The sequence below is a fragment of the Xyrauchen texanus genome, chromosome 27 (assembly GCF_025860055.1).
Source record: "Xyrauchen texanus isolate HMW12.3.18 chromosome 27, RBS_HiC_50CHRs, whole genome shotgun sequence".
Taxonomy (NCBI): domain Eukaryota; kingdom Metazoa; phylum Chordata; class Actinopteri; order Cypriniformes; family Catostomidae; genus Xyrauchen; species Xyrauchen texanus.
The window spans coordinates 542,550-562,774 of NC_068302.1; the positions used below are offsets into that span (position 1 = coordinate 542,550).

At 40.4% G+C, this 20,225-nt stretch overlaps 1 protein-coding gene across 1 annotated transcript; it reads left to right on the forward strand.

Annotated features, from left to right (window-relative positions):
- Positions 1-6,098: 6,098 nt before the first annotated feature.
- On the forward strand, positions 6,099-8,270 carry LOC127620580 (doublesex- and mab-3-related transcription factor A1-like). Its single transcript, XM_052093742.1, has 2 exons — positions 6,099-6,580; positions 7,101-8,270. The coding sequence occupies exons 1-2, from the start codon at positions 6,205-6,207 to the stop codon at positions 7,775-7,777; spliced, it is 1,053 nt and encodes a 350-aa protein (XP_051949702.1). The 5' UTR covers positions 6,099-6,204; the 3' UTR covers positions 7,778-8,270.
- Positions 8,271-20,225: the final 11,955 nt, after the last annotated feature.

The following is a 20,225-nucleotide window of genomic DNA, read 5'->3' on the forward strand; positions in this document are numbered from 1 at the left end:
GTTGGAAACACATCAACCATGTGAGTTTAGAGCTTGTAGTACACATTTTACTGAAAATGGAGGGTAGAAAGTGGTGAATTACAGTGTTGAATGCTCCTGAAATATCTAGCAGAATCAGAGCAGTTGGCAGCTTGACTTCAATGGAGACTTTACAAACTCCATGTTACACAAGCTAATGAAATGTATTTATTTTACTAAAGGGATATCTCTTTCTTTAGCTGCTGCACATATGTCTTATAAATCAATTTGTCATTATCGGGTGACAGAACTCTGGTTTTTAGTTTGTGAAACCTAAATCATTCTTTGTTACCCACATGCAGTCTATTAGAGCACAAGACACACATATCCTGCCTGCTGAACAAAACCTACAAGATATCATGGATATGATCCACTGCATCTTCAAACCAATGACCCTCTGGTGTCCCACAAGGACCATTACAAGGACCTCTTTCATTCTCTCTTAGTAAAGTCAGGGTTAGGGTTAGCCTCTCATGACTTCTTCAGTTATTTCAATGCAGATTATATTTAATTCATTCTCATAACCATCTGACATACAGGTATCCATGTACACTGCGTGTTTGATATTTGCCTGAAGCTGAATGTATCGAAAATTGAGCTGCTGATAATTACCTAGACAATCAACCTCACATTGAAAGTTTGTATTTTACTATAAGGTAAAATACAAGCACACACACATACAAAATATAACTATTACATGTGAGAAGTGAGTAAGAACTGGCTGTAAGTAACATTTGAATGTCATTGGTGTAATATTGAAAAGTGAGGCCATGTTTCAGATGTCACCATGTGGGAGCATATACTGTAAATAATCAACTGTAATGGTCCAAGGACTGAACCGGGGAACACCTTGTGTGAGAGAGGCAGTGGTAGCTTTATACTTCTGTATGATATAAGATCAGTGAGGTAAGAAGTAAACCAAGAGATAAATAAACCAGTGATGCCCATTTCAAAGAGACAAGAAATAAGAACAGAGTGGCAAACAGTGTCATACTTGACAATGATCTTGTTATGCCCAAACAATGATTAGAACCCAAATGCTGGACACAGACAAGGAGAGAGAGTAAGAGAGAGAGTATGATAAAATAGAATTTATTAGCAATCTGGGAATATATGAAAGATGAACAGACAGGTGGTTGATCTGCCGTTGGAGACTGAGGGCTGGGTAGGCAGGAGGTAATGGTGGAGCGGAGCAGTGAGTTGGATAGTTTGGCGTGGCAGGCTTGATGGAGAGCGGATCTGAAGCTGACTGAAGGGGTAAGTGGTTGAATACAGGTTGGCAGGTTGGATGGTGAATCTGGAGCACAAAAACAAATATTCAACGATAAAAGCAGAGAAACTAGGATTTAAGTTGGCCTTAGCAGTAGTATCTCTAGACTGAACAAACTGGTGATGAGATGATGACTTACAGGTGAGAAGTAATCAGCAGGGAGATCTGCCGCCACCGGAACAGACCAACTCACAGAAAAACAGGGGGAGACACAGACAGACAGAAAACACATATGGTAGAAGCCAACATCCTGACAGACCATTTGCACCCCAAATCCTCACCACAGTCAAGACACAGATTCCTCCTGCAGAGTCAGCCTCAAGCCCCGTATACACATGCAGTGATTTTTTTCGCTTGGTGTCGCTAGACTTTGTACTATGAAGTCACTAGTAGGTGTTGTCACTTTAACGCTATTGGTGGACTTCACATCTGGCCAAATCTTTAGAGAATGTGATCACAGATGCAATATAATGCTGGTAAAAATATGATATCATTCTATTTTGACAAGGAATCAGTTCTATTGTACCTAAAAATGAAAAAGTTTTTATATAACCTGCAGGAGTGCTCAATGCATCATATCATGAATAAGATGAACGAACTGTCAATGTACGTATCAAACTCACTCAGACTGCTGACAGTTTTTTCTCCATGTATCATTATATTAAATCCATGTATGTGGTTACAGACAAATCATATGAAACTGAGAAACTTCTCTGTCTTGCCTGCACTCGAGTTCATTTTATCAAAGGAGACAGATGATGTAAGCTCCACTGAACACCGTCTTCACTCATATTGGTTATTGCTCCCAAAAGTCAACTTCTCAACTTTCTGCTCATGTCCACACCTAGTTGCTAGAGGTCGTTGTCACCTGTGTTGCCAGAAGTGGCCTGCTCTTATTGAAAATAAATTAGATGAGGTTGCCTTGGAAGTTGCTGCATGTGTGTTCGGGGCTTTATTCTTATGAGAATAGAAACTCAGTTTCAGATACAGTTCTTGACTACTCCTACTCACTCCTGCCATATACAATCACACTCTTGCATTATGTGTGTGTATTTATGTGTGTGATTTTTTTTTTTAATTTTGTGTGTGTGTGTGTGTGTGTGTGTGTGTGTGTGTGTGTGTGTGTGTGTGTGTGTGTGTGTGTGTGTGTGAAACGAGACAACGTTCCTCCAGGACCATGGTGCTACATAAAAACAACATAGGACAAACACAGATCCTCTGCAGGGCTTTGCAGTCCGAAACGGTGCAAGTCCCAACCCAGGCAGTGATGCAGCTGCTCAGGATGCTCTCAATAGTCCCTCTATAGTATGTAGTGAGGATGGGGGGTGGGAGATGTGCTTTCCTCAGCCTTCAAAGAAAGTGCTGCTGGGCTTTCTTGGTGATAGAGCTGGTGTTGCAGGACCAGGTGAGGTTCTCCGCCAGGTAAACATCAAGGAATTTGGTGCTCTTGAAGATCTCCACAGAGGAGCCGTCGATATTCAGTGAAGAGTGTTCACCTTGTGCTCTCCTAAAGTCAACAACCATCTCTTTTGTTTTGTCCACATTCAGGGACAGGTTGTTGGCTCTACACCAGTCTGTTAGCCGCTGCACCTCCTCTCTGTATGCTGACTCGTCGTTCTTGCTGATGAGACCCACCATGGTTGTGTCATCGGCGAACTTGACGATGTGGTTCGAGCTGTGCATTGCTGCACAGTCGTGTGTCAACAGAGTGAACAGCAGTGGACTGAGCACACAGCCCTGGGGGGCCCCAGTGCTCAGTGTGGTGGTGGTGGAGATGCTGTTCCCGATCCGGACAGACTGAGGTCTCCCAGTCCGGAAGTCCAGGATCCAGTTGCAGAGGGAGGTGTCCAGGCCCAGCAGGTTCAGCTTTCCAATCAGGTGCTGAGGAATTATTGTGTTGAATGCTGAGCTGAAATCTATGAACAGCATTCGAACGTATCAGTCCTTTTTGTCTAGGTGGGCGAGGGCCAGATGGAGGGTTGTGGCAACAGGACGGTAGTCGTTGAGGCAGGACACTGAAGACTTCTTTGGCATGGGGATGATGGTGGTGGCCTTGAAGCACGTTGGAACGACGGCGCTGCTCATAGAGATGTTGAAGATGTCAGTAAGAACATCTGCTAGCTGGTCTGCACATCCTCTGAGCACTCTGCCAGGAATGTTGTCTGGTCCAGCAGCCTTCCGTGGGTTGACTCTACGTAGAGTGTTCTCACATCTGCCGTGGTAAGACAGGGCACCTGGTCGTTGGGAGTAGGGGTGGTCTTCCTCGCCACCACGTCATTCTGCACTTCAAACCGAGCATAGAAGTCATTCAGCGCATCTGGAAGGGAGGCATCTTTGTCACAGGCAGCTGACGTTGTCCTGTAGTTGGTGATGGCCTGGATACGCTGCCACATGTGCCGCGTGTCACCACTGTCCTGGAAGTGACTGTGGATTCTCTGGGAGTGTGTGCGCTTTGCCTCTCTGATTGCCTGGGAGAGTTTGGCCCTAGCTGTTCTTAGGGCTGCCTTATCGCCTGCTCTGAAAACGGAGTCTCGTGTGCGTGCGCGCGCGCGTGTGACTTTAGCTGCTGCACATGTTTTTTCAAAGATTCAAGTGAAAAACTGATTGGGAACAAATATCAAACATCAGTGATATGCTGATTTATTCTGATAACTTTCCCTCCTCTATACGTGAAAGCAAAAATTAATGTTGCAAGCATCTGGGATCATGGGCTGAGATGAACAGAGATGTACATCATCCTTGAAGATGGTCTCTCTAACACACACTCACATCATTGTTACTCCAATAACTTGTTAGGAACAGCCCAAAGTAGGCTTAGGTGCATTTTTTAAATTAGTATTGGCAGATCCTAATTTGTGGCTTATCTTCTTTATAAGCATTTCTCTCTTTCTCTCAAACACTTTTCTTTTCTGGTGGTCTTCAGGAGAGATAGAGAACATTAGGAACCTCACGTATCTCCTGCATCAGTGAAAGCAAACAATCGAGAGAGAGTGAGAGCGTCAGTCCATGACTAAGTGAACATTTGTAAAAGCTTCTGGTCTCATGGTCAACATGATATTTAAAGAGATTCATAAAGACAAAAGACTTTATATCTATACCCACACTGCATAAAAAAAAATTCTAGATCAGCATTTCACAAGTGTTTTTGTCTCCACAGCCCTGTCAGTAAGGCTCAAGAATGATTTTTGACACCAAACCACAAATGTGTTCTTAACTCATATTAAACTGCTTATCAATTAGCATTATCGCTATAAATATTTAAAGTAACCTTTATTACAATGATTCAGTTTTAAACGAGAAAAAAAAAATTGTGGTTGAAAAACAGCTTTAATTCACTTTAATGAGAAACTTGAACCAGTTTCTATGATTTTAACAGTTCTGGGGGCAATCAATAAGAAACGTTCTTTCCCTGAAAATTACGAATTAGTCAATTTATTTAGAAATAACATACATCTAAGTAACCATTTGTAGAAGTTTTATAGGTTTAACAGAACAAAAATAGAATATTTCCAAGCCCACCCTGGAACCTGTTTAAGTATTGCTTTATTTATTTCTGTGCAGGATCTCTCTTACACACACACACACCGTACTTTTATTGTGTGGCTTTGTTAGGCATGCATGTAGAAAGCAGTATGTGTTCAGATAAGAGTCACAGTGCTCCATGATAACATCCTTCTCTTCCTTTATTTTCTGTCTCTCTCCCAGAAGAGCACCAACCAAATGAATGCAAATACCAGAAAGAAAGTTGCTGTGAATTCAGTGTGCGGGCCAATTAACTAAGTCTGCAGATTATTCCTGGTAGTGAAAGACACTATAGACATGAAAGACAGAGATTTTAAGCGGGAATAGGCTGGGATCTAGCTATTTGATATCAGGATCGAGATATAGAAATATTGTGATTCTTTATGTTTAGTGTATTTCAATGTTTTCTCATTCATCTTCATTGGACTTCAATGGACATGTGCTGATTGTCCTGCTTTACTTCATCGTAGATCCATAAAAGTAGTGTAGAGTATAAAAAATAATGGTTTGTGGGAAAAGCATGTCTTAGTTCCAGCATATTAATCACTATATGAAAACTGTATGTAGCTGTACAGAGAACAAAAATAACTGAGTGTTTGTTAACATGATGCAACATTAAGTTACAATGCAGTATCATGACGTAATATAATGTGATACTTTGAAATATAAATGTTTTGCTTCACCTCTAAGACTAAACTCATGAAATGGAGGATTTATGTGAATGAATTGAAGCCATCTTCTATTGAATGACATTGGAATGACTTTTAAAGCTGTGTGATTTCAGGACAGTCAGTTTAATGGTGAATGTGAGCAGAATTACAGATGAATTTATTTGACAAACACAAGAGAGTTAATGATCATCATAAGAGCTGTTGTGTGAGTTTATTTATGACAGTCACACTAGATGGATGAAGCCTGTAGATGAAGTTGATCTTGTCTACAGATTGTCAGTGTGCTGTCCACTCAACCTGTAGTTTGACAGTATCTGTACAGTGAACCCCTCTGTACTTTACTGTGTTTTCATTTTGACAGACATAATTCTGTATATAATGTATTGTAGTGTTATACTGTCAATTCAAACATTTTCAGACTGAGCTGCAGAATGTTTCCTGATTAATTACAGTTTGTGTAAAGATTGTGTTTGAATTGATCTCAATGGTGTGTCGTTTAAAGACAAAGTTTGGTTTTGAAGAAAGAGTATTAATGAAGAAAATTAAAGTTTGAGGAAATTGTGAATTATTTGATTAAATGTGTCTACTGAAGAAAAAACAACAATAAACAGTCAAACTCATGAGAAGAAAGGGAGTGTCGGTTGTCCTGTTTCTCTTTAGTCACCTGCAGCATTAAATCTTCAGTTCATTTACCTTCAGCAGCAGAAACCGTCTCACACACTGATGGAGTCGAGCAGCGGCCGCTTCGCTCTTGCCTCCCCGCACCCGGCGCTCTTTCTCCGGCCGGAGCACCGCAGTTACCAGCGCATGCCCAAATGCGCCCGCTGCAGGAATCACGGGGTGGTTTCGGCTCTCAAGGGCCACAAGCGCTTCTGCCGCTGGAGGAACTGTGCGTGCGTCAAATGCGCGTTGATCGCAGAGCGGCAGCGCGTCATGGCCGCTCAGGTTGCGCTGCGGAGGCAACAGGCGCAGGAGGAATTGCAGATTATTTACCCCGCGGAAGAAGTGACCAAGGGCGGCATGAGTCTCTCCAGAACCCCGCTGAACTCTGCCACTCAGCCCGCGTTTGACGCCCTCAGTCCAGACACGTTCAAAGACGGTACGAGCGTCAATCACTGAACTCCTTCATACCAGTGTTCATTTGTTTTATTTCAAAAGTGTATTGATACATATTCTTCATAGACATTGTTTATTTGTGAACCGATCGAATCAGACCATCCGAGTAGATTATCTTTTTCGGGTCAAATTAATGAATCTATAATTATAGAAACCTAATGTAATGTTTATTCTTTATGGAGCTGCATTACCTTGAAGTTAAATAGTATTAATATGTTATTTAAGTAATTATTTTGAATTTGAAAAAAAAATATCTTTAATGAAACAAAATATTGTCATTTGTTTTGTTATCGTTATTAATCATAAAACACAATAATTAGTAGCCTATTAATATAGTATTGGACTGAATTCCAAAATGCAACAGCGAGTGGAAAGTGATTAAACCAAATAGAGATCTGAAAATCTTAAAGTGTAGTGAGTTTGGTTCAAGTGTAACATCATGTACATTTACAGTTCTGCTATTAAAAAAAAACACTTGACATTATTTTTCATTACTTCTGCAGAGAATAATGGCAGTGTATTTGATGGATTCATGAATTGGGGTTTGTTTGCGCCGCACAGGCCTGCCGCAAACTCTCCATCGGGAAAGAGTGACCCATCACACGGCAGCGTTTATCCTGGACCAGATCACCTTGTCAGATCAAGGTGCTTTCAGAACTCCTCAGAACTCACTGGCGGGTCTTTGGGTGAATCACCCAAAGACCCGCCACTTGAAACCGGTCGTCGAGACCCAGCCAAGTTGCTGATGAAGATCTTCCCTCATGTGAAACAAGGTGTTCTTGATTCTGCCCTGAAGAGCTACTCAGGAGATGTGGTAAAGGCCATAGAACTGCTGCTCGGTTCTCGAGAGGGTCACAACTCAAACGGAGATGTCGTGCCGCTGTCGGAGAGTCTCCCCATTTCACGATCACCTGCCATCCATCTCACAGATGCTCCGCTGAGACTCTTAAGCTCTAAATCAGCGTTCTCGCCCCTCCAGACGTCCTCCTCGAACTGTGTCAGTGGTGATGCTCTGTTGGGTTTTCACCCTCAGTTTGCGATTAGTTCGCTGCGACTCGCATATTCGACACAAAACTTTATTCCGCAGTATCTGGCATCTGGATTTCTTCCGGCAATGACACTGCGACCGCCAACAGAATATCCATTTCCTGGTGCGCTGCGGGACTTTCCTTACCCCTAAAACACTTTCAACACAGCTGGTCTGTTCTCAACGCTCAACCCTGACAAATAACCACAAACACAATCACTCATATGTATAATGTACAAATCATGAATTGAGTTTTACTGCATTTGTTTAAATCAAAACACTTGTGCACATATGAAATTAGTCTTTTCTGCCAATGTCTACGATCTGTATTTGTGTGTCATTATATTAAATAGTTAGTAAAACATGTTGTATATGTGATTATGCATATTTGAATCACTTTTTGTAAATAAAACTCTTATGTCAAACATCACTTCATGTAGAAAAAAAAATGCATTAACAAGTTTAACAATAAGGCATTGGACCAGGGTTACTGACCAAAAGGTCAGCGGTTAAGGCTCTGGGTTACTGACCAAAAGGTCGGGGGTTCAAGCCCCAGCACTGTCAAGATACCACTGTTGGGCCCTTGACCCTATCTGCTCCAGGGGTGCTGTTTCATGGCTGACCCTGCGCTCTGACCCCAGCTTAGTTGGGATATGTGAAAACAACTGCATTTCATTGGCTCTGTACCTGTACTCTGCACAATGACAATAAAGTTGAATCTTAATCTTAATTAAAATGGGTGTCTAAGGGGAATCTCTGGGTCGTAATCAGTAATACGGGGCTGTTGAACTCTGGTGTCTCGTCCATGTTTCCTGTAGTGTTTCACAGTTGATTTAAAGGCAGCTCTGCATAACTTATGCTGTTGTGTTTTGTGATGTGATGGTTAATCCCTGAGACTATAATTGCATCTGGAGGTCATTTGAACAGAATGAAAACTTAAGCAATTTCTCATTATGGAGAAAAGTAAAGTAGACGCTTTAATCTAGAATGGCAAATACTCGATTCTGATTGGCTGTAATGCATGCAGTTCAAACCTTTGAATGTACAGGTAGTTTTGGTCAATTTTAATCACCGTTCGATATTAATGCGCTGTTTGTAACCATAGCAACATAACATTACAGGCCAAGCAGAGTGAGCTGTAGCAATTGAAAACATTTCTAACCACTTTCATCATCAAATCTAATATAATGGAATTCAGCTTGTTTTGCACGGAGGATGAGAGAAGAAATTCAGGACCTATTAAATGTGTCTTTCATGTCCGGCAAGACGATTTAAACTGTGATGTGTTGTGTATGTTATGTTGCTGTGCTGAAGTGCCCCTTATAGCCACTAGAGCCCCCCAGTGCTCACACATCTCTGACTCAAACGCTGAAGGAAAAGTGCTGTTTGTTTGCTTTTTGTGGTGAAGCGCTACTGTCCACTAATTCTTCTAATTGCAATTTCATTCTTTATTAATTCAGTCGGGCAGCCTTGATGGATACCATACCGATGTCTCAGAGGTCAAAAACGGCAGGAGTGTTTTGAATTGTTTCCCCTATCATACAGTGCTACTGTCACTGCCACATTTGTAACACATTTTTCCACATTAAAGTGAAAATGGCAATGAATTAAATGAAATAGTAAATTTCTCTGGAGTGAAAACCCCTCAATGTTCTGTGAATATTATTTATGGATAGTGCATTTAAATTCACAGTTTGACCAATTGTGTGGTCGCATTACTTTTTCTCTGTGTCTGATTTAGAACAGTCTAACGGCCCTTAGACAAAATTAACTGTTATTTTCTTTATTCTTCCAGTCAAAATTTGCGTTGCAAAAAAGTCTATGACAGCTTTAACTGTGACCATGGTATAAGCGGGATAATCCAAGGCTTGGTGTGCATTAAACAATTTAAAAATGCACTCCATGTTGGGAGTTCTTCTCCTGCACGTTGTGCATTTAAAACCACTTAACGCACACCTAGCTGTGAATTATCACTTACATGTTATTACATTTTAAGCATTTGCATTTACATTTTGTTTTATATGGCATTCATGTGATTTTCATCTTGCTCACATTCATCCTGAGTAATTTCCTCCTCAGGTACATCAGACTCGTGGGAATGCACTTCATTAGTTTCAAACAGAATGTCAGGTATGTTTCTTTTAGCACGAGTTGGATCCATTTTTGGCTGTTTCTCCATTCTCATTTCAGGAAGGTTTTTCTTTTCAGAGCTCACTCCAAGTAAGTTATCTTCTTCTTGTACTATTCCTTTTCAAGTTAGTACTCTGTTGGTTACACGTCTTCTCCAGGTAGGTTTTCGGAATTGACATTCCCAGAAACATTTTCAGAGATAGCTCCTAGATGGAGAGGGATTGGTTCAACAGGACTAATGAATATATTTCTTTTGGATATCTCACCACATCATATTCGAACCTTGAGGTGTTTGATGTTACGAGTTCTCCAGGGATATGGTTAAACCATTTGTAATATCAACATTGCTCAGGTAAACTCTTGATCTTCTTGGCTGTCAACATCAGGATTTTGTGTTGTTGGTCGTTTTCCGTGTTTAGGACACAGCTTGGCTCTCTTCAACAGGAGCTGACAAAAACCCACAAATTAGAAAGAGTTCTCTATGTAATGTTCGAAGAGGCCCAGATAGCATCCGGATGTGGGCCACTTCAGGCAATGATGCGGCACTGCTGGCCTTCGTTTGGCCTGGACAAAATGTATGTGAGTCTGAAGTGGCCCAAATGTAAAATGGTAAATATGGCCCAAATATCCCAAATCACGTGTGGGCCTTTTTAGGCAAAGATGTGGTGCTCACGGCAATGTGTAATATGTATGTGACCCTAAAGTGGCCCATGTTGTAAATAGTGAATATGACCCAAATATAACAAAACAATTGTGGGCCACCTTTGGCAAAAATTTGGCAAAATCGACAAAGGCTAATTTGGGTGTAAACCCAAAATGGTCCACATATGTTGCAGCAAATGTGGCCCAGTAATCTTAAAACATATCTGGGCCAGTTTTGGCAAAGATATGAGACAGTAATCACTGGTGAATCTAGATGTGAACCTAAATTGGCCCACATATGACATGTAAATATGGCCCAAATATATTACACCAAATTTGGACCACTTTTGGCAAATGTAAGGCACAGTCAGTACTGGCTAACCAGGGTGTGAGCGTAATTTGGCCCACAACTGTCATAGTAAATATGGCCCAAATATTGTTGAACAGTATTAGGCCACTTTATGTAAAGATGCGGCACAAATGGTACTGTCTAATATGGGTATGAGCCTAAATTGGCCCACATATAATGCAGCAAATGTTGCAATCTTAAAACATATCTGTGCCAGTTTTGGCAAAGATACAGTACAGTAAACACTGGCTAATGAGGGCTAATAATATGGCAAATATGGCCCAAGTATCATAAAACCGATGTGGACCACTTCTGGCTTAGATGCAGCTCTTTTGACACTGGCTAATTTAGATGTATGCCTTAAAAAAGGCCCACGTTTGAAATGGTACATACAGGTATGGCCTGAATATTTTTCAACAGCACTGGGCTACTTTTGGTAGGATACAACACAGTTGGTACATGCTAATCTGGATGTGATCCTTAAGAAAGCTATGTGTGACATCAGTTGTGGATTTGCCTGCCCTACGATTGACTCTCCTTCTCTATTCGCTATTTTCATTGAATCTTTAGCTGCAGCCGTCCGTCAGAACATCTACATAGAAGGTATTCAAACTCCTAAAACACACCATAAGATCAGCCTCTATGCAGATGATATACAGTTATTTATACAAAATCAACACTCATCATTAAAAGAAACAATTAAGCTTACTGAATCATTTTCCAATATCTCTGACAACGCTATTAACTGGAACAAATCTTACATCCTTCCACTAAATAGTAATAGCTGGAATGTGGCAGCCCATAAACCACCTATCCCATTATGTACAGATCACATCACATATTTAGGCATAAATGTTTCCCCCAGACTGTCAGAACTGTTCAGACTCAATTTCACTCCACTACTTAAAATAATGAATGATGATCTTCATCGCTGGATGAAGTTAACACTAACCATTTTGGGCAGAATTGCCACTGTTAAAATGAAAATGCATCGTAAAATAAATAATTTATTTTCAATTATTCCAACCCAACCCACCCTCACTTGGTTCAAATCTTTAGATTCATGTATCTCCAAATTCTACTGGAAAAACAAAACAGAGAATTAAACTGAAAACTGCCACTCACAGAAACCAAAAATACTAGGAAGGTTGGAAGCTCCACATTTTACCGCTATTATCTAGCAAATCAGCTTCAATACATATATAAATGGATCCACCCTAATCAATCAGATAACACATGGTTAGATTTAGAACAAACAGTTTGCATAGACATTCAGATTTTTTTAACATTCCATCTTCAAAAAAACTCCAAAATATATAGAATAATATCACAGTCTGACGAAACACTCTCTATAAATTGGGAACAAAACCTACTTATCACTCCTGATGTCAGATTTTGGAGCCAAATGTGCAAAATCTACTTCATGTCCAAAAATGCCAATCTACAACTCATACATTATAATATACTTCATAGAATTCACTACACTGGAGAAACACTTCACATCGCGAAGTGTAGAACACTACACTTCGCGATGTGAGCAGAAATCTGCTCACATCGCGAACAAAACAACACGGATAGCTATTTTGGCTGTAACAGCTGGATCTTTCTTGATTGATCCTCTTGAAAGATCTGGCTGGAAAAAATGGCGCGGGACGGACGCAGCCTGGCAGGTGCTGCGTCATCGTTGTGTTTACAAACCTCTAGGAAACCGTCTGATTCTTTAAAAAAGATCGGAAATTTAAAATGTAACAGCAAAAAGCTAAATTGGAAGTCACCGCAAATGGATACAAGAGAATTTAGATCTTATGATTTCTTACACATTATGCTCCTGATTTTGCAGCTGCTCATGGTCGCTCTTCTGCCCTTGAGAAGCAACTGGTTGGTTGCCGTTGACCATCGAATGATTATTTTGGCTGAAACGTCAAGGGAAGCTTATTCCTTCGACGGTGGGATCTCTTTTTCCCGGACTTGTTGTGTGGGAATATCTAGGAATATTTCCCCTGTCATCTCTACGTGGAGTCAATTCATTACATTCTCTACCATCCTAAACAATGGGCGAGCAGTGATATATCGACAACTTCGCCATTCGAAAGGATATAATGCATCAACGGTAGACAGAAGGAGATTTGCAAAATTATTTTGCTTTATTCTCTTATTATGCGGAGAAGTTCAGGTAAATCCGGGGCCTGGAGATCTTCAGCAGGTGAGAGATAAGGGAACTCCATTTATTCCTCATGGAGCTGCAGCGTCGGGTGTTGTGGGTTGCTTTTGTCCAACTACTGAATTGTCTAGCAACATTATAGTAAAAGCAAGTGGAGCAATTAAGTGTATTACCGACTCGAGTTGCGATTCAGAACATCTTTTGTCGGTGGGACTCCATCTCTCTGAATCAAATGCTGTGAGTGATGTGAATTCCATGACTGGACTTTCGAACTCAGGTATAGCACAAACAAATGACATTATTAAGGGTCTTACAAGCTTAGACGACAGTGTGGGAAATGTGTTGTCAGTTAGTTCATCTTCACATGTACAGGCCAAAGATACCACTTTGGGGCCGACAAAACTTGCAATATTGAAACAGCGAAAAACAAAAAATTTTCAAACTGTAAACCATGCTAGAATTCTTTGGGACCCGAAAGTTAAACCAAAAGGATTTTTTGGAGGACATTTAAATATTAGAAGTGTTGTGTCTAAGACTGAGCAAATTGAGCAATTGTTAATTAACTCAAATCTTGATTATTTGTGTCTTTCTGAAACATGGTTGGCTCCAACAACTCAATGTGTTTTTAATGTGCAAGGTTATAATATATATAGATGCGATCGTGAGTCTGGTAGGGGTGGTGGGGTTATGATTTATGTTAAAGAGGATATTCGGTGTAAGCAAATCGAAGCACACAGAGATATGCCGGAGTGTGTTGGAATTAACATCATGCTTTCTCCAGAAATGTCCTTTGCAATAATTGTACTGTATAGACCTCCATCTGCTAAGGAGGATTTTTATGATCAACTTTCCAAGGTTCTTAAAAAGTGTGATGCTAAAGAAATAAATTTAATGGGAGATTTTAATATTAATTGGCTAGATAAAAGAGGTAGGAAAACATTTAAGTTAGTTATTAATAAGTTTTGTTTGACCAAAGTTATTAAAAGGGCAACACGTATAACACAATTATCTCAAACTCTGATAGACTTAGTTTTTTCAAACAAAGTAGATCGTATATTAAAAACGTATAATTTATTAACAGGTTTGTCGGATCACAATCTTACACTAGTTGTAAGAAAGTTGTCAAAACTAGGTACAAAACCTTATCCAATCAAAATGGAAATTTTAAAAATTCTTATATATCGAAGAGAAATTTAGAATTATTTAGTAATGATTTGAAGCAAATCGATTGGAATGATGTAATTCTAGGTAAAAATAGTCAGACATTCTGTGAAGATTTTATGGGAGTGTTTCAACAACTTGTAAATAAATACTCTAAAGTAACAACTATGAAGAATAAACGTACACAGTCTTTACCATGGTTGAATAAAGATTTGTGGAAATTAATGAAATTAAGAGATGTAGCTCTAAAAAAATCTGTAAAATCTGGGCTTAATATGGATCGTTTTTCATATAAAAGTCTTAGAAATAAAGTTACAATGGAGCTTAGGAAGGCTAAAGCAATGTTTTATCTAGATTGTATTAAACAGTCAAAGGGGAATACTAAAGTGATTTGGCAATCTATAGATAAATTAACAGGAAAAGGACATCGAGACAATGGAGTTGCAGAGATTAAGATAGATGGGATGCTTCAAAATGATCAATCTATAATAGCAGATCATTTTAATAATTTTTTTATTGAGTCTGCTAATAAATTAAGTGGGAATCTCACTGAATCTCAAATGTCTGAGGATTGGAATAGTAGAGTAATATTGAATGATAATTTATTGTTACATTTTAAGGAAATAGATGAGCCAACAGTTAATAAAATTATTTTATCATTAAAAAATTCGAAGGCAAAAGATAGTTGGGGAATAAATAGTGAGGTCATTAAAAAAAAACAAGGATGGTTTAATTACTCCTATAACTTATATCATAAACCAGTCAGTGAAAGAGAGTTTTTAAAACAGCTGTGGTAACTCCATTATTTAAAGCAGGTGATAGATTAGAAGTATGTAATTATAGACCTATCAGTATTCTTCCAATAATTTCAAAACTATTGGAAAAATAGATTGTTGGGCAGCTTGTAGAGCATCTAAAAAATGCTAATTTATTACATCCAATGCAATTTGGTTTTCGAATGAATTATTCTACAGAAACTGCTTGTTGTTATCTTATAGAAAATATTAAGACTAATTTAGATAAAGGCGGGACAGTGGGAGCAGTGTTTTTAGATCTGCGTAAGGCCTTTGATACAGTTAACCATACCATACTTCTTACTAAATTGTTAAATTATGGACTATCTTCTAGTGTGGTAAATTGGATAAAATCGTATCTGATGGAACGTACTTAGTGTGTTAAGGTTAACAATACATTATCTCAATTTAAATCATGTAATCTGGGAGTCCCTCAAGGATCAATACTGGGGCCATTGTTATTTAGCCTGTATATAAATGATCTTCCATCTGTGTGTGATGATGATGTAGGTATTTTGATGTATTCAGATGATACTGTCATATATGCACATGGTAGTAATGCTGATCAAGTAGCAACAAAGCTCTCATGTATCAGGCAAAAAGTTTTAATTTGGCTTAAATCTTCAGATCTTACATTAAATACTCAAAAAACTGTAACCATATATTTTAATAAGACGAGTAAACCTAGAGCTTTTCCGTATGTTTATGTTGATGGTCAGAAGTTAAACAATGTACAAGAAGTTAAATATTTAGGGGTTATTCTGGATTCAACTCTTTCTTTTAAAAAACATGTTAAAAAATTGACTAATAAATTGAAATGATGTTTAGACACATTAGAAATTCTCTTAATTACGAGGAATCATGGGTTTATTTGAATGCAATGATATTTTCTCATATTAAATACTGTATTTCTTGTTGGTCGCAAGCAAACGATATAACTATAAAGCCAATTATATCACTTTATAAACAGGCCATAAAGGTATTAGATAGGAGATCTTTGCAGTATCATCATTGCGGTATATTGAATAAATACAGGTTATTAAGCTTTGAAAATGTAATTGTTTTTTCAAATGTAAGGTTTGTTTTTAAAATAGTTACTACATTGCTCCTCCCCCTTTTAAAAGATTTGTAAATCTCTGTTCAGAACAGATGACAAGGGTTTCTAGATCTACTGCACGGAGAGATTGCAGAATTCCAAAAGAATTTCAGCATTTGCACAATCTGCCTTTTCATACAAGGCAATTAAAGAATGGAATAAACTACCTGATGATCTTAAAATAGCTTTAGATTTTTATACATTCTCCAAAAATTTTAAAAATTGGCTTTTAGGAATTCAAACCTGTGATCATTAATTTTGTACAATTTTAGAATTTTATTGTTGATGTATATGTGTGTATTTATGTGCATATTTTTGTTGTGTTTTATGTTTATATTCCTTTATCTACCTGCCCAGGGACTGCAGATGGAAATTAGCTAGTAGCTAAATCTGGTGCAAAGCATCTCTTCTCTTGTGAGATTAATGTTTTTGTGCATGGTCCCTGACAAATAAATGAATAAAATAAATAACATTTTCACGCCACCTGGCACTGCACACCCATTAAACATTTTTGGAATCTTCCTGGACTGCCACATCCCATTATCCCCCATCAATCTGAACAAAACAAACAGTAGATTACTCCTCGTGGCTCTAACTATTGTAAAGAAAACTATCCTCATGAACTGGAAATCAAGGAACACCACACATATTGCAAACTGGAAAAATGTACTTATAGATTACATCTCTGTGGAAAAAGTATCCACCTCAATCCAAAACACTGCAATAGAACCCCACCTTATTTGGTCATTTTTCATTGATTTTATTCAAACCTGATTTTGATATTTTTGGAATGCTGTGATTACTGATAATGTTGTTTTTTACTTTCCCTCTTTGCTTCTAGTGTATGGTCATTGTCTTTTTCTGTCTATGTTTCATCATTTGTGTATTTGCACACGCACACACACACACACACACACACACACACACACACACACATACTGTAACGTTGGGTGTTTTGGAGTGGAAGAGAGGAAACACAGGAGTAGAATCATGCAATCTTTTAATTTCAATCACTGGAGTAGAACCAAGGCTGGACAGGTAATCTGGCATACTGTGCATTTTCCCGGTGGGTCAGCCGCAAAATGTGCTGAATGAGCTGCGATAAGCTAAAATGAGCCACCATGTTTTGCAGAACGGACCATAAAACGGCACTGCAATATGCCACCCCCCACCTCTTGACAATTTTTGGGACAGTTACTATGTAAAATCAAGGGCCGATTTCTCTTTCTAAAGGTGTTTATACACAGACAACTAAATTATTAAATTTAAGACAGGTGAGGAACATAGGGAAGAGATGGGAGTGATGAGGGCTATGAATTTTGGGAGATGTAGTCCAGTGGAAAACTTCAAAATAAGAGTCCTTGAAGACACACAAGGGAGACAGACTGTGACACATACATACGCATGCACACTCACATACACCCAAAATGCATAGATACTTATCTCTTGTGTTTGTTATTGTCTATATTCCTCTCATTTTCCATTGGGTACCCGAAATATTGTTATTGTTGTTGTTGTTATTGCTATTGTTGTTGGAATTGTTGTTGATGTCATTGATTTTATTGTTGTGTTGATGTTGTTGTTGGAATTGTTGTTAATGTTGTTGTGAAAAGAAAAAGGGTCTGGGATGAATTCAAACCCAAGCCACTATGGCTAAGTTAGCCATGCAGTACATGGTCAATTCTCTACATGATGAGCCATTGGAGTGCCCCAAATCATGTTGTACCCTTGCTTTCATACAATATGATACTAGCATCTCTTATATCTTGTGGTGCAGGCCCTTCTCTCCGGCACTGGCAGTGAAGTTCATCGGCTTCCCACCTTTCATTGCTTTGGAATTCCATCTCCTCCAGGTGCTTAATTGCAAAATACTGTTAATTGCCTTGGGTATGGCAGGGTATGGCAGCTGCCATACCTTGGCCTGGTAAATAGCAAATAATGTATTTTAAATAACAGAATTAAGCTCTTACTCTAACCCTACATTATTGAAATTATTTTTATAAATTGTTATTTCATTATTAGTAGAAAAAATAAGTCAATAGACTTAAATCAAGGCTGTGAATTATTTCAACACACATATGCAGAATCATACACTTCTCCTCTATAACGTGCCAATTTGGGTGCAGTAAGCTGCCAGGACAATTGGATATACAATTAAAGAAAGTGTCCGCACAACATAAACATCGTCAAAATTACGTCAAAATGTCCTGTTTACTTTTGTAACCTCCATTCCCTGATGAAGGGAAAGAGACATTGTGTCGATGTAGTGACACTTGGTGTCGCCCTTGGGAGCCCCAAACACTTCTGATCTTTGAGAAAAGGCCAATGGGAATTGGCGAGTTGAATTTGCATGCCACTCCCCCTGACATACGGGTATTAAAGGAGCTGGCTCGCAACCACTCATTCAGGTTTTGTGCTGTGGAGCGGAGACAGGGTCCCTGCCATTTCAGCGAGTAGTTCAGTGTTGTGGTAGGAGGGACACTATGTTACGTGCAAGGCGGTGAGAGATTGGCAAATAATTGCGTGCCTCGTAGCAAGCGCACCTGGCCGTCACCTAACCTCCCCCAATGCTCCTGCGAGCATCGCACGGTCCCCTCACACCTCGGGGACAAGTCGATTGCAAAAAATGGGGAAAGGCTGCCCCTGCCGTGGCCTCTTCTCTACTTTTTTCCCAAAAAAGAATGGAAATTGTTCAGCTGGGAGTCATAAGTGTCTGCGTCAGGGGTGTGTCCAGTCCCAAGGGGAAGACACCATGGAGACCACAGCCTGCCCAAAGGGGAGGCAATTGCGTGGAAATACGTTGCATGGTCTTACTGAATCTTGTCGGCAGTGTCGCATGTGGAGAAGTCCCCGTGGTAGGTCCTACACAGAGGGGATAGAGCTCTACAAACACGGCGACCGGTGGCAGAGGGGACTCTGCCCAAGGATGACGCAGGTTTACTAACGAGGAAACCGTCTTGTGGTAACCAGTGCATGTGGAGCACCTACCCCAGTACAGGGCCTAATAGCGCACGTATTGGGCCAGCATTGAGTTTCTCTGCAAACTCGCCTGCCACAGGGATAAGGAGGAAGGACATCCAGGGTCCACGACCTCGTGGACACGGCTGGGGGGTAAAAAGCACATGTCTCCCCTCCAGGAGGGGAAAGGCACTGTTCGCAAGCGGTACACTTGGTTGTCCTGCAAACTTACATGTTCGTACATGACAATACACGGGACGAAACCGGCCCAACCTGGAGATTATAGAGATTGATGTGCCAAAGCGATGGTGTCAATGACCTAGTGGGCGATCCTCTGTTTGAAGACGCTCCCTTTCCTTTGTCCTCTGAAGCAGAAAAAGAGATTCTCAGAGGGTCTAAAGTTCTGTGTGCGATCCAAATAGTTGGGCAAAGCACGAACCGGACACAGCAACAACAAGGCTGGGTCTGTCTCCTTCTGGGGCAGCGCTTGCAGGTTCCCCTTGGGTACATAGCGTGGTCGGGGTCTCAGGACCTTGTGAGAGTATTCTGGACCAAACTCCAGGCACGTTTCTCTGACAGCGAACGCCTGCAGGTCCCCTACCCTCTTGATGGATGTGACTGCAGTCAGGAGGGCGGTCTTCAAAGAGACTCAACTGATTCCAGGGGCTCAAATAGGGCTCCCTAAAGGCCCCGCAGGAACACATAGAGATCCCATGAGTGAATGAGGCACAGTCTGGGAGGATTCAACCTCCTCATGCCTCTAAGGAACCTGATGATGAGAGACTTACCAAGAACTGCATCGTGTGGTGCTGCTATAGCGGCCACGTACACCTTCAAGGTGGAGGGGGACAGCCGCCCCTCCAGCCTCTCCTGCAGGAAGGAAAGTACTGACCCGACTGCGCATCTCTGGTGGTTCTGGCTTCGGGAAGAACACAACTTAGCAAACAGATGCCACTTCAAGGCATACAGGCACCTCAGAGACGGCACCCTAGCCTGAGTGATAGTGTCTACCACCACTTAGGTCTTCCGTGTCCTGTCCCAGACATGGAGATTCTATAGGTCTGGTCGCGGGTGCCAGATGGTGGCCCGTCCCTGAGAGAGGAGAGGGGGTGGCGAAGAGTGTGAGGTCTGAGAACCAATTCTGTGTGGGCCAGTAGGGTGCTACTAAGATGACCTGCTCCTCGTATTCCCTTGTGCAGCCCCCAGGGCCAGCTGTGTGCTAGCACATCTGTGCTGAGGGGAGCCTCAGTCAGGGAGTACCAGAGCGGGCAGAGGGAGGATTACCTGGAAGCGAACAGGTCTACCTGCTC

Excerpts from the sequence above, each read along its gene's own strand:
- LOC127620580 (XM_052093742.1), top strand. The coding sequence starts at position 6,205 with ATGGAGTCGAGCAGCGGCCGCTTCGCTCTTGCCTCCCCGCACCCGGCG. Across the intron at positions 6,581-7,100 it reads TCCAGACACGTTCAAAGACG|AGAATAATGGCAGTGTATTT; the intron begins GTACGAGCGTCA and ends TTACTTCTGCAG.